The 12,223-nt window shown below is 42.1% G+C and overlaps 1 protein-coding gene across 2 annotated transcripts in view; it reads right to left on the reverse strand.

Annotated features, from left to right (window-relative positions):
• Positions 1 to 11,849, reverse strand: part of POU2F3 (POU class 2 homeobox 3) — an 80,472-nt gene extending 68,623 nt beyond the window's left edge. The window contains exon 1 of one of the 2 annotated variants that reach the window (XM_063437147.1): positions 11,776 to 11,849. In XM_063437147.1, the coding sequence (XP_063293217.1) occupies positions 11,776 to 11,803 (28 nt within the window). In that variant the 5' untranslated portion in view covers positions 11,804 to 11,849. Of the gene's footprint in view, positions 1 to 197; positions 241 to 11,775 lie in introns of those variants that run through there. The other variant, XM_063437148.1, reaches the window with a different exon arrangement.
• Positions 11,850 to 12,223: the final 374 nt, after the last annotated feature.

Below are 12,223 nucleotides of genomic sequence, written 5' to 3' on the forward strand. Positions count from 1 at the left end.
AGGGGTTAAGAAGCCAAATTATCCCCGCGTAAATACAAACACACAGAATCAAGTCCTGCACTTAAACATCCATTATACTTGGGTAGCAGCTAGGGCTATAGTATTCATAAAGTATGATAGACAAAAAGTAAAAAAATTCACATGCACATTTTTGTACTAGTAAAATGTTTTTTTTTTTTTTTTTAGTGTAAGCTCACCTGCCATTTCAAAGCAAACCTCTTTGTTGAGTCCTACAGTAACTATTCACTTTGCTGTGATCAGCTTTAAAAAAAAACCTAAATCTCCAATGAGGCAGAAATGGGTGTTTTTATGAACCCTTACACACTTGTTACCCCTTAATAGGACACACATGGGGTGGCCAGCAGCAATATAACATGGCTGTATAATACAAAACCAAACACACCAAATTAAGTCCTGTGCTCAAACACTCACTGCTCTTGGGCACCAGAAATAGATAGTATTCATCAGCCCAAATGCATTGTACTTATATACAAGTTACCTAGGCATTATCCCAAGTCCCTATACACACTTAAATAAAAGGTTTATGGCTTTTGTTAAACCTGGAAGACATGTGAAAACTCAATTCTCACTGTAAATATAGTAAGGGAGTTCTTTGTGCACCTAGAACAATGTTTAAACTCCTTTAACACTCGTCTTCAAACTGTTTTTGGTTTACAGGTACACTACATCCAAAAACACAAAGCAAAATACTGTTCAGTAAATGAAAGGATGCATGCATTTAATTATGCATTTTTTCATTGGTGGTATAGCTTAAAAACAGCTTGCAAAAGCTGCAGATCTCTTGTCCCTTGTAATCCAGCCCAGACGTTTTGTAACTGTCCAAACACAGACTTCCCAATGCAGCTCAATGAAAAGTATTTGCAGGTGCTTGCGCAATTGCCTCCGTCTTGAGTTTAGCTCCACCAGGAAGTAACAAGACTGATTGTCTGGTTGACAGCCAGAGGGGTGTAATGAGGTTCATTTTTTAAAAGTGCCAGTTTCTATTGAAATGGTACTTTTTGTAAAATGAAAAACAGAGGACATACTCTTCACAAATAAAGCTGTTCAACAAGCTCAAGTACTTTAGGGGTCTGGATTGGATACAACTTTAATTCATTTGATTGTTTTTTGCCTGATTAATATGTTGTATTTTTTTGCACGCTGAATCTTATAGTTTTTGCACAAAATAAATACATGGTTTGCAGAATGCTGCACCACAGACTTGCCTCTTTAGCCACACCTCCTCATGCCAAAAATACTTCCTTATCAAACCTATGCACAGTGCTGTTTCTTCAACAAAACTAACAAGGCATGTGCCTTGTGTGGCACTTTCATGGGGGCAGCACCAAAGCGCCCTGGAAGATGCCCTGTTAATCTCTCCCATGGGGGACCAAAGAGCTGGCCTCATTGCGGGCGGCGAGGGAGTGCTGTACTCTGAGCTCTTCCTGCCCTGCCCTGCCCTGCCCTGCCCTGCCCTGCCCTGCCCTGCCCTGCCCTGCCCTGCCCTGCCCTGCCCCTCCCCTGAGATGTTACGTCACTTTGGCTACCAGCATCACGTGAGAGAGCGGAGTCTTAAACAGGAAGAGGTGTGGCATTGATAGGAAGGGGCTGAGCAAATTTGGATTGGCACAAACTTAAATACACCACTGCCTATGCAATCAGTCTCAGCCCCAAAGGCACTGAATTAGCTATTTTTAATTCACATCCAGGCTGCAGATAGTTAGGGAAACAGCAAACAGGTAATCATATACTTACTATATGCCTCCCTTAGTGACCTTCCCTGCTAATACAGGTTCTTTTGTTCAAATCATTCAGTACTGTCAGTGTCTGAGCTGTGTGCATAACTTTTTTTATAAGAAAGTATGTTTCTGAAATGAAAGGAGAGTAGCTAAAGAGGCAGGCTTACGGTGCAGCATTCTTCAAAACGTATTTATTTTGTGCAAAACCTATAAAGATTTAAGCAGGCAACAAAATACGGAATATTAATGAGGCCAAAGCATATCAAATGCATTAATGTAGTATTTGTGCCCAGAGAGTCTTTTTAACATTCACCCAAAATGTTTCTAAGTATCCATTATAGAGTTACTAATATGCATTAAAACAACTTTGGCTTAATGAAGAATTTTTACCATATAGATCACTCCTCCCCAAACTCTGGCCCTCCAGATGTTGCTGAACTACAACTCCCATGATTCTTAGCCTATCTATTTATTCATATAATCATGGTTGTAGTTCTGCAACATCTGGAGGGCCGGAGTTTGGGGAAGCCTGGTATTGATCATACCTCTTTAGTCTCACTGCTCGATTCTCTGCCATTTAGGAGTTAATTTGCATTTCTTTCTGTTTATAGAGCCCTAGCCACACCTCCCATGGCTGTGGCTCAAACAGCCTCCATGAAAAAAAATGGTGTCATTTTCAATCACATGTTAACTTGCTTTAGATTTTTTTGTCTCCTGTTCTGCAAATGAAACTTTAATTACACACAGGAGCTAGATGGCTATTAACAGAGCTGGAGATAACAAATTCTAAATTAAACTTGATGTGCAATAAAGGAAGTTAAAACATTAGATCTCTCCTTACAGGAAGTATTTAGGAATGCTGTGCAAGTCACATGCAGGAGCGTGACTAGGGCTGTATAAACGAAGTAGTTGAACTCCTAAATGGTAGGGAATTAAGCAGTGAGACTGCAGGGGCATGATCTATAAACCAAAACTGCTTCATTAAGCTAAAGTTGTTTTGGTGTCTATGGTGTCCCTTTAAACCAATTAATTTTTAATTGTATTGCCAAATGCCAAATCAATTAGGGGTTTATTTATCAAACAGGGTGTTGTGAAGAGATAAAGAACAATTTTGGGCCAAAAAGGGCAGACTGGGAACTGTTACTCCAATTTAGAGCAACAGGTGTGGAAAGATATGATGCAATCCACTGCCATCTAAATTGCAGCCCGCGGCAGATAAGCAGGGAGGAGTTCCCCCCTGGTGCCCATCATGGTAAGCAGGAGAGGGAGAGTTAATAAAAATGTGTATGACTGTTAGGGATGTACACGTGCAACAAATTCGGTTTGGAAATTCAGTTAAGTCAAAATATGTGTCTGCTTCGGCAATTCGGACCAATGGCGTTCGGTTCGGCACTTCTGAACTACCGAACTTCGGCAATTCGGACATTCGTAATCATCCGAATGTTCGAATTGCATGAAACGAATTGCACACGTCTAGTAAGTGGTTGTGGTGGCAGTCCTGGGCAACACTAACCGTAACCCCTGACCTCTAACCCTAACCACTTACACATCTGTAGGGCTCCCAGTGCCATGATTGCCACCACATCACTTACACATCTATAGGGCTAACCCTAACCCCTAACCTTAACCTCTAAGCCTAATCCCTAACCCTAATCACTTACACATCTATAGGGATTCCAGTGCCATGATTGCCACCACATCACTTACACATCTATAGGGCTCCCAGTGCCAGGAATTAGCCTTTTGGTCAAGATTCCTGTCATCATTCACATACTTTTCCTTCTCTCTCTCTTGTTTTGCCACTTTTCAGAAATACGAAGCACTTTGGAACTTGCGCAATTCGAAACTTCGGCAATTTGGTTCAGTTCAGCACTTCCGAAGTACCGAACTTCGGCATTTTGGAACTTCGTAAATTCTGCACTTTGGACATTCGAAAGAATCCGAATGTCCGAATTGCACGAAATTCATCCAAATATACATTCGGAACTAAACGAATTGCACATGTCTAATGACTGTGTATGTGACTGTTTACTTTGTGTATGTGACTGTATGTGTATGTGTTTATGACTGTTTGTGTATGTCAGAATGGCAGTACTGGTATAAAGTAAGGTGAGGTCACTCCCTCCCAGTTAACAGAGAGAGCCATGTGGGGAGGCAGAGGAAGGAGAGGGGAGAGAGCCTGGACCAGACTCTTATCAGCCTCAGCCAGCAGCAAGAGGTGATCTGAGGGCAGTCACCATTCTGCAACCAAAAAGTATTGAATCAGGGTATAACTAATATATTATTTATAAAATATTTTACCAGGAAAGATACATTGAGATTTCTCTCGTTTTCAAGTATGTCCTAGTCCTAGTAGGTACATGTAAATTATGACGTGTGTGTTTGTGTCAGTATGTGTGTCAGTGTGTATGTCTATCTGTATCAGAATGTATATCTGTGTGTGTGTCAGTTTGTATCTTTGACAGCATGTGTGTGTAAGTGTATCTGTGTATGTATGTTTGTTTTGCAGCGTACTTTTGTGTGCTAGTGTGCATGAATAACTGTCAGGATGTGTGTGAAACAATGTATGTGTATATGTCCATAAAAGCCAGAATTCAAATGCCAACACTAAATACAAATACACCCCTGCATTCAAACGCCATTATACAAAAATACACCCCTGCAGTCAAATGCCAATACTACATTAAAACACATACAAACGAAAAAAAATACACAAAAATGTAGACCTAGATTTGAACACCAACACTACCTACAACCTCATTATTCAAATGGCAACAGGGCATACAAATACACTTACACATTAACTCACATACACCACAAAAAATGGCAGTAAATTCCAAGGCAGTAACACTGCTCACATATACAACTCTGTAACAATGGGCAAATGGTGGATCCCCAGCTGGTAAACCATTGAGGGAGATGCACAAAAGTTGAACTACTTTTTGGCCACTTTTGTGCACCAGGGCACTCTCTACATTAGCATGTTTGGACAGAAAGGTAAGCTTGCAACAGAGACCAATATGTCGCCAATCTCCCCCTTAGCTTGTTGTTATCCTACATCTGAGGGGAGAACTTGGCCCCAGTGCTGAAATAGGGGTACGTTTATGCTTTTTTTTTCTTTTTTACGCTTTGACCAGGGAGACAAGCACAGCAAAGGTTACTATAAGCAAAAACAGTGTTTTCTTAAAACGCTGGATCTTAGTTGGAGTAACCCTTTAAAGAAAATGTCCCTCATATCTGCACAGTCAGCACGTTTATAAATTATTTATTTATTTATAAAATATTTTACCAGGAAAGATACATTGAGATTTCTCTCGTTTCCAAGTACCGTATTTATCGGCGTATAACACGCACTTTTTTCCCCTGAAAATAGGGGGAAAATCGTGGGTGCGTGTTATACACCGATATCCCATAATTACTTACCTGTCCTGAAGCGTGGGCCGGCTTCACAGCGCGCACCGCGGTACAGGAACTTTCATTTAAGGTTCCGGTTTCCGGCGGGACTGAAAGGAAGTGTGCACACTATTGTGCACACTTCCTTTCAGTCCCGCCGGAAACCGGAACCTTAAATGAAAGTTCCTGTACCGCGGTGCGCGCTGTGAAGCCGGCCCACGCTTCAGGACAGGTAAGTAGTTATGGGAGGGGAGGAAAGTACACTATGGGAGGGGAGGGGAAATACTATGGGAGGGGAGGGGGGGGGGAGAATACTATGGGAGGGGAGGGGGGGGGAGAATACTATGGGAGGGGAGGGGGGGGAGAATACTATGGGAGGGGAGGGGGGGGGAGAATACTATGGGAGGGGAGGGGGGAGAATACTATGGGAGGGGAGGGGGGAGAATACTATGGGAGGGGAGGGGGGGAGAATACTATGGGAGGGGAGGGGGGAGAATACTATGGGAGGGGAGGGGGGAGAATACTATGGGAGGGGAGGGGGGAGAATACTATGGGAGGGGAGGGGGGGAGAATACTATGGGAGGGGAGGGGGGGAGAATACTATGGGAGGGGAGGAGAATACTATGGGAGGGAAGAGAATATTATGGGAGGGGAGGGGGGGAGAATACTATGGGAGGGGAGGGGGGGAGAATACTATGGGAGGGGAGGGGGGAGAATACTATGGGAGGGGAGGGGGGAGAATACTATGGGAGGAGGGGGGAATACTATGGGAGGAGGGGGGAATACTATGGGAGGAGGGGGGAATACTATGGGAGGAGGGGGGAATACTATGGGAGGGGGAGAATACTATGGGAGGGGGGGAGAATACTATGGAAAGGGGGGGGACACTATGGGATGAGGGGGGAATACTATGGGATGAGGGGGGGGAATACTATGGGATGAGGGGGGAAATTTCCTGGAATTTCTTTCTAAAAATGAGGTGCGTGTTATACGCCTGTGCGTGTTATACGCCGATAAATACGGTATGTCCTTTGTCCACAAAACATTGCATTGATACAATAGGGTGCAATAAAATACAAAAACAATAATAATACACAATATATACAAATTTTAACATAGAACAGATAGAAAATATATATTCAATCATAACAGGCGTATTCTGTTTTGAGGTATGTAGAGAGGGATCTCTTAAAGGACTTATGCTTGGGGATGATTTGAAACTGTGCGGGAGGTTGTTCCATAATTGCGGTGCTCTGTAGGAAAAGGAGGATCGAGACGCTTTCATTTTGTATTGAGGTAGACTAATTAAAGTGCTGGTACTGGATCGGAGATTATAGGAGGTGGGAACAGCCAGGGAGAGCATTCTGTTCAGGTAGGGTGGGAGCTTCCCAGAAAAGCTCTTAAACACAAGGCTGGAAAGATGAAGGGTGCGAGTGGATTCCAGCGACAGCCAGTTTAGTTCTTTTAGCATGTCACAATGGTGGGTTCTGTAATTACATTGTAGCACAAATCGGCAGAACGTGTTATACAATGTATTAAGTTTATTAAGGTGGGTTTGCAGTGCAGGTGCATATACTACATCCCCATAATCAATGATTGGCATCAGCTTTTTGCTGTACAATTGTTTCCTTTACTGTAGGGCTTATGCAGGATTTGTTTCTGTACAGAGCACTTAGTTTTGGATAAAGTTTAGATGCAAGTTTTTCTATGTGGAGGCCAAAAGATAGATTGGGGTCTATTTGAAAGAGTGGACTGCGGTCAGTATGCTATTTGATTTTGTTTTGATGGATAGGTGGGAATTGTGTAATTTAGGTACTGTTCCAAAGATCATTGTGAGAGTTTTGTCAGTGTTTGTCAGGAAGAGTTTGTTTTTTGTGATCCACTTTTCTACCTCTGTAAACTGGTCTTGGAGCACAGCGTCAAGCTGTGGTAGATTGAGTTTGCTTGCATAGATTACTGTGTCGTCTGCATACATGTGTACATTTGAGGATTTGCAGACATTAGGCAGAACATTTATTAATAATGTGAATAGTAGGGGGTAGTGTTGTCGCGAACCCGAAATTTTCTGTTCGCGACCGTGAACGCGAACTTCCGCAAATGTTCGCGAACCGGCGAACCGCCATTGACTTCAATGGGCAGGCGAATTTTAAAACCAACAGGGACTCTTTCTGGCCACAAAAGTGATGGAAAAGTTGTTTCAAGTGGACTAACACCTGGACTGTGGCATGCCGGAGGGGGATCCATGGCAAAACTCCCATGGAAAATTGCACAGTTGATGCAGAGTCTGCTTTTAATCCATAAAGGGCAGAAATCACCTAACATTGACACCTGTCCCCAAAGCCCCTGATACACATTGACACAGAGCAGAATAGAGACTGTTCCCCGTCCTCAGAGACCATGATACACACTGACACAGAGCAGAATAGAGACTGTTACCCCTACATAGGGTCACTTGGCAGATATGGCAGGGTCGTGGGAGGGGGAGGATGACTTTCACCTCTTCCCCTGTTAGATTCCCGTTGTGCTGTGACATCACCCTTATACGCTGTGTAAAGCATACTATTACAGTGAAAACAAATTATTTATTTTAAATCTAAAGCTTAACCAATTGTTAAAACAGATATGAGTGGTGGCACTGGGCAAGTAGGCACAGTATCCAATGTGAACCTCACACAGAAGCTGGCAGGCAGGCACCTGCAATTACATTACACAGGAAAAAAAAAGCAGCCTGATGTTATAGCCCTAAAAAGGGCTTTTTGGGGTGCTGTCTTTACAGCAGAGATCAGATGAGTCCTTCAGGATTGTAGTGGACACTGAATACCCTAGCCTAGCTATCAATTTCCCTATCTAATCAGCAGCAGCTAAACTTTCCCTCCTCTCACTAAGCATGTCTGCTGACCGAGAGGCACAGGGTCAAAGTTTGCCCAATGATGACGAATAGGGGGCGGATCGAACTGCGCATGTGTCCGCCCGCCGTGGCGAACGCGAACACGCTAAGTTCGCCGGGATCTGTTCGCCGGCGGACAGTTCGGTACATCACTACTAGGGGGCAGAGAATGGAACCTTGATGAACACCACACATGACTGGGGGAGGGAGGGAGGGAGTCACTGTCAGAAATGGACACATATTGTGAGTGATCTGATACATATGATCAAAACCAGGTTAGCGGACAATCACCAATACCTGAGTTTTTTCGTTTGTGCAGTAGAATGTTGTGGTATACTGTGTCAAAGGCCTTTGCAAAATCAAGGAAAATAGCTCCAGTTAGGTCTCCTTGTTCCATGCCAACAAGAGGGCAGTTGTAGTAGAGTGATTCTGGCGAAGTCCGATTGATAAGGGATGAGATAGTTAGATTGTTGGTAATATTCACATAGATGCATATGGACGCATTTTTCTAAGATTTTTGACAATACTGGGAGCAATGATATTGGGCGATAGTTAGAAACCAAAGTAGTGTCACCACTTTTATGGATAGATACTACTCTTGCAGTCTTCCAAAGTTTGGGTATGTATCCAGACACCAAGGATTCGTTAATTAGGGTTGTGACGGGTTTATTAATTGCCGGCGCACTGAACTTCAACAGCATTGCTGGGATTTGATCAGGTCCAGACTGGTTTTTAATTTTTAGATTATTAAGGTGTTTCTTAATGACAACAATAGGTACAGGTCTAAAATTGACCTTGTCTATATTGGGTCTTTGCAAATATAGTGGGGCGTGATTCACATTTGTAGTTTCAGGATGTGTGTCATTTATTAGCTTGGCAATCAGGGTAGTGGAGCATCTGACAAAATATATGACATAATGAAAACATCGAGCCAAGTAGACTTGGCTATAAATGAAAAGAATAATGTGGATAATGTGTTTTGAATCAAATTACAGCATGATAAACAAACTGTAGTATAGTGACTTATTGACTCTTAGCGTCATAACTGATTTATATACCATCTCTGATTGCTTCGTGCAGCCACTACCTGTCCATTTTACTAAAGTTTCACATTTTTCCTATTCACATTGTTAAATAGAGACTGTGAAGATCTAAACAGAGAATAGCACATTTTAGGCCATAAAAGCCAAATGATAAATAATAATAAAAATGATAAATAATAATAAAATATCAAAAATGAATATGTATTTGTTATAAAACAAAAATAACTGATCTGGAAAAATCATTTCAACTCAGGTGTAGCCACAGCTTGACTTTTTTTGCCTAGACATTTCCATTCAGATTTCACTTCACTACATGTAGTGACTAATGTAATGTACCATGCTTAAATGTATGCGCTAGAAAAATAAGAGGGGATGTTACATCAGCACATAAATTTAAAGAGAGCAGAGCTGGTATACATATATCTTATATACATATATTTTCTGCCAGGCTGAAAGGGGCAGTGTAGGCATCTCATTAACCCCTTAAGGACCAAACTTCTGGAATAAAAGGGGATCATGACATGTCACACATGTCATGTGTCCTTAAGGGGTTAAACTGGTTATAGTGTCTAGAATCCCCTGGTGTCATAATTTCAATTTTTATGTTTTAATGCTAAATGAGAGTCCACAGCAGCCTTTCCCCTATGTGCTTCTTTGGATAATGTATTATTAGCCTGAACAGCAATGGGCATCTGTGGTTGGTTAACAGTGTCAGCTTACTGCTTTTAGCCTATCAGAGCTTCAGCTGATGATATGAAGGGTATGACTACAAGGAAGTGTGTAATCACTGCCTTAGCCACATTTCCAGAAGGGGCCGGACTGTGGGTGGTCCAAGACGCTTATTAAGTGTTAAACTGCTCAGAAATGGTGTAACTCTGAATGGAGGGTCAGTGCCAGGGGACTACAGACTTTATAACCAATTAAAAGAATTATACAGAGTACAGTGTCCCTCTAAGGCTACTACTGTAAACAAAAATTGTGTATGTGACAAACATATTATTATTATTGATAATGAGAAAGGTGAGAATTTGATTTAAAATTATTTTCAACATTAACAACATTAAAAGAAAAATTACGAGAAGCTAATTCTTACACAAGTAGCACACTTGAAAAGAAAACATATTGGTGACAATATATAAATGCTTTTGAGCTAAAGAAAAAAATTGGAGCTAGATACAATGTACATATATCTTGTAATAAATAATGCAATGATTATTTTTAAATTCAATTATTGTTTTGTTATAAATTTTTTATTATTATTTTATGTGGGGTGCCCTCAGGGCTGGCGCAACCGTTAGGCGAACAAGGCATTCGCCTAGGGCGCCGGCCTGCTGGGGGCGTCCACCGGGATATTTCCTGGTGGGCTCCCCCTGTCTTGGGCCACAGCGCGGGGCACACGGCTCTTGAGCTGCCCGCCGCCTTACCCCCCAGGGCCAGGCCGGTCCTCCAGGCACTGTCAGTGAGTGTGTGTGTGTCTGTGTGTCTGTCAGTGAGTGTACGCCTGTGTATCTGTCAGTGAGTGAGTGTATGTCTGTCAGTAAGTTTCTGTGTGTGAGTGTGTGTGTGTTTGTGTGTCAGTGAGTGTATGTCTGTCAGTGAGTGAGTGTATGTCTGTCTGTCAGTGAGTGAGTGTGTGTGTGTGTTTGTGTGTCAGTGAGTGAGTGTATGTCTGTCAGTGAGGTGTGTGTGTGTCAGTGAGTGAGTGTATGTCTGTCAGTGAGGTATGTGTGTCAGTGAGTGAGTGTATGTCTGTCAGTGAGTGTGTGTCTGCCAGTGTGTGTCTATCAGTGAGTGACATGAGGGAGAGGCAAAATGGATCTTTGCCTAAGGCGGCAAAAAATCCTGCACCGGCCCTGGGTGCCCATTAATATACTATTCTATTTTATGCACTGCTTGTACCAAACTATTTTACTCAGTGTAGAAATACAGTTACGTGTGTAAATACATTGGGGATGGTCTGTAAAGGTTACTACCAGGCATGTTACATGGGGAATTAGAGTAGATAACACTGCCATCCAATAGGAAGGCACAATACTCAGTAAAGAGTTTGTATTATAAATGTAGAACGCATAACGTTGGGTATCAAATACTAATTAACTTGTAACAATCACATATATTTCCATAAATGGAGTTTTAAAGCGTATTTACTAAATTAAGAAATGTCGTACATTCAGATTAAATTGCAAATGTAAGGTCAAAGTAGTCAAACTGGAAATATTCTCCCAGAAATCAATGCTTCCAGTTTGGCTACTTGGGACTTAAATTTGAAATTCACGTTGAAGTCCCAACATTTCTTACTTTAATGAATAACTCTGTGAATGCCTCATTTTAAATGAAAAATATCATTAAAACAACAGTTGCTTTGTTGTACTATATAATAGTTATCTTTCATAAATCTGCTGAAAAAAACAACAAAAAAAATATTTGGGATATTTGGGACATAAAGGTATTATCAGTAAATTGGATCAATTTTGTAAAATAAATATTTTAAAAAAGGAGCACTAACCATGCAAACCCAGAAAATCACCAATAATATTACTTTGGTTTCCATGGGTACTGACACACTTTTAGAACTCTGCACCACATTTTGAGCACTCCGCGTTTGTAAATCCCCTCCACCGTGTCTATATAATAATAACCATAGTTGCCTGTTTGGAATGATGCAATTAGAATGTTACTATATGAGAGTTCTGATGAGAAGCTGCAGGCATACCTGAGTGGTTGTATTCCAAATTCACCATTCTGAAGAATCCCCTCCTGGTTTATGCTGTCTCTATATTGTGTGAGTGGCACGGAGGTGGTGGAGGAAAAGGAGGCGGGGCAGTGGTTGGCACTGTCAAGGTAGACCGAATTCAAGTTTGGAGAAACCGCCACACCTCTCAGGTACAAGCCAACATCCTGCGCCCTTGGCTGCGAGCCTATGCAAAGCATGGATTTGCATACTGGGACTGGGTAGATAGAGGAAGAAAGGATGAGGACATTTGGCAGATGTCAGACCTCTGTAACCTACTTTATAGAGCCAGCACCTGGCCGCCCTCACCTAGCTGCACTCACAATTCCCTGGTATTTACTCTAACTCACTCCTGGAATCGCTGTGTGAGACGTAACCGTCTGCTGATTGCTGTTATGCCATTTGAACGGAATCACCAGGAATTTATTGC

Source organism: Pelobates fuscus, chromosome 11 (genome assembly GCF_036172605.1).
Source record: "Pelobates fuscus isolate aPelFus1 chromosome 11, aPelFus1.pri, whole genome shotgun sequence".
Taxonomy (NCBI): Eukaryota; Metazoa; Chordata; class Amphibia; order Anura; family Pelobatidae; genus Pelobates; species Pelobates fuscus.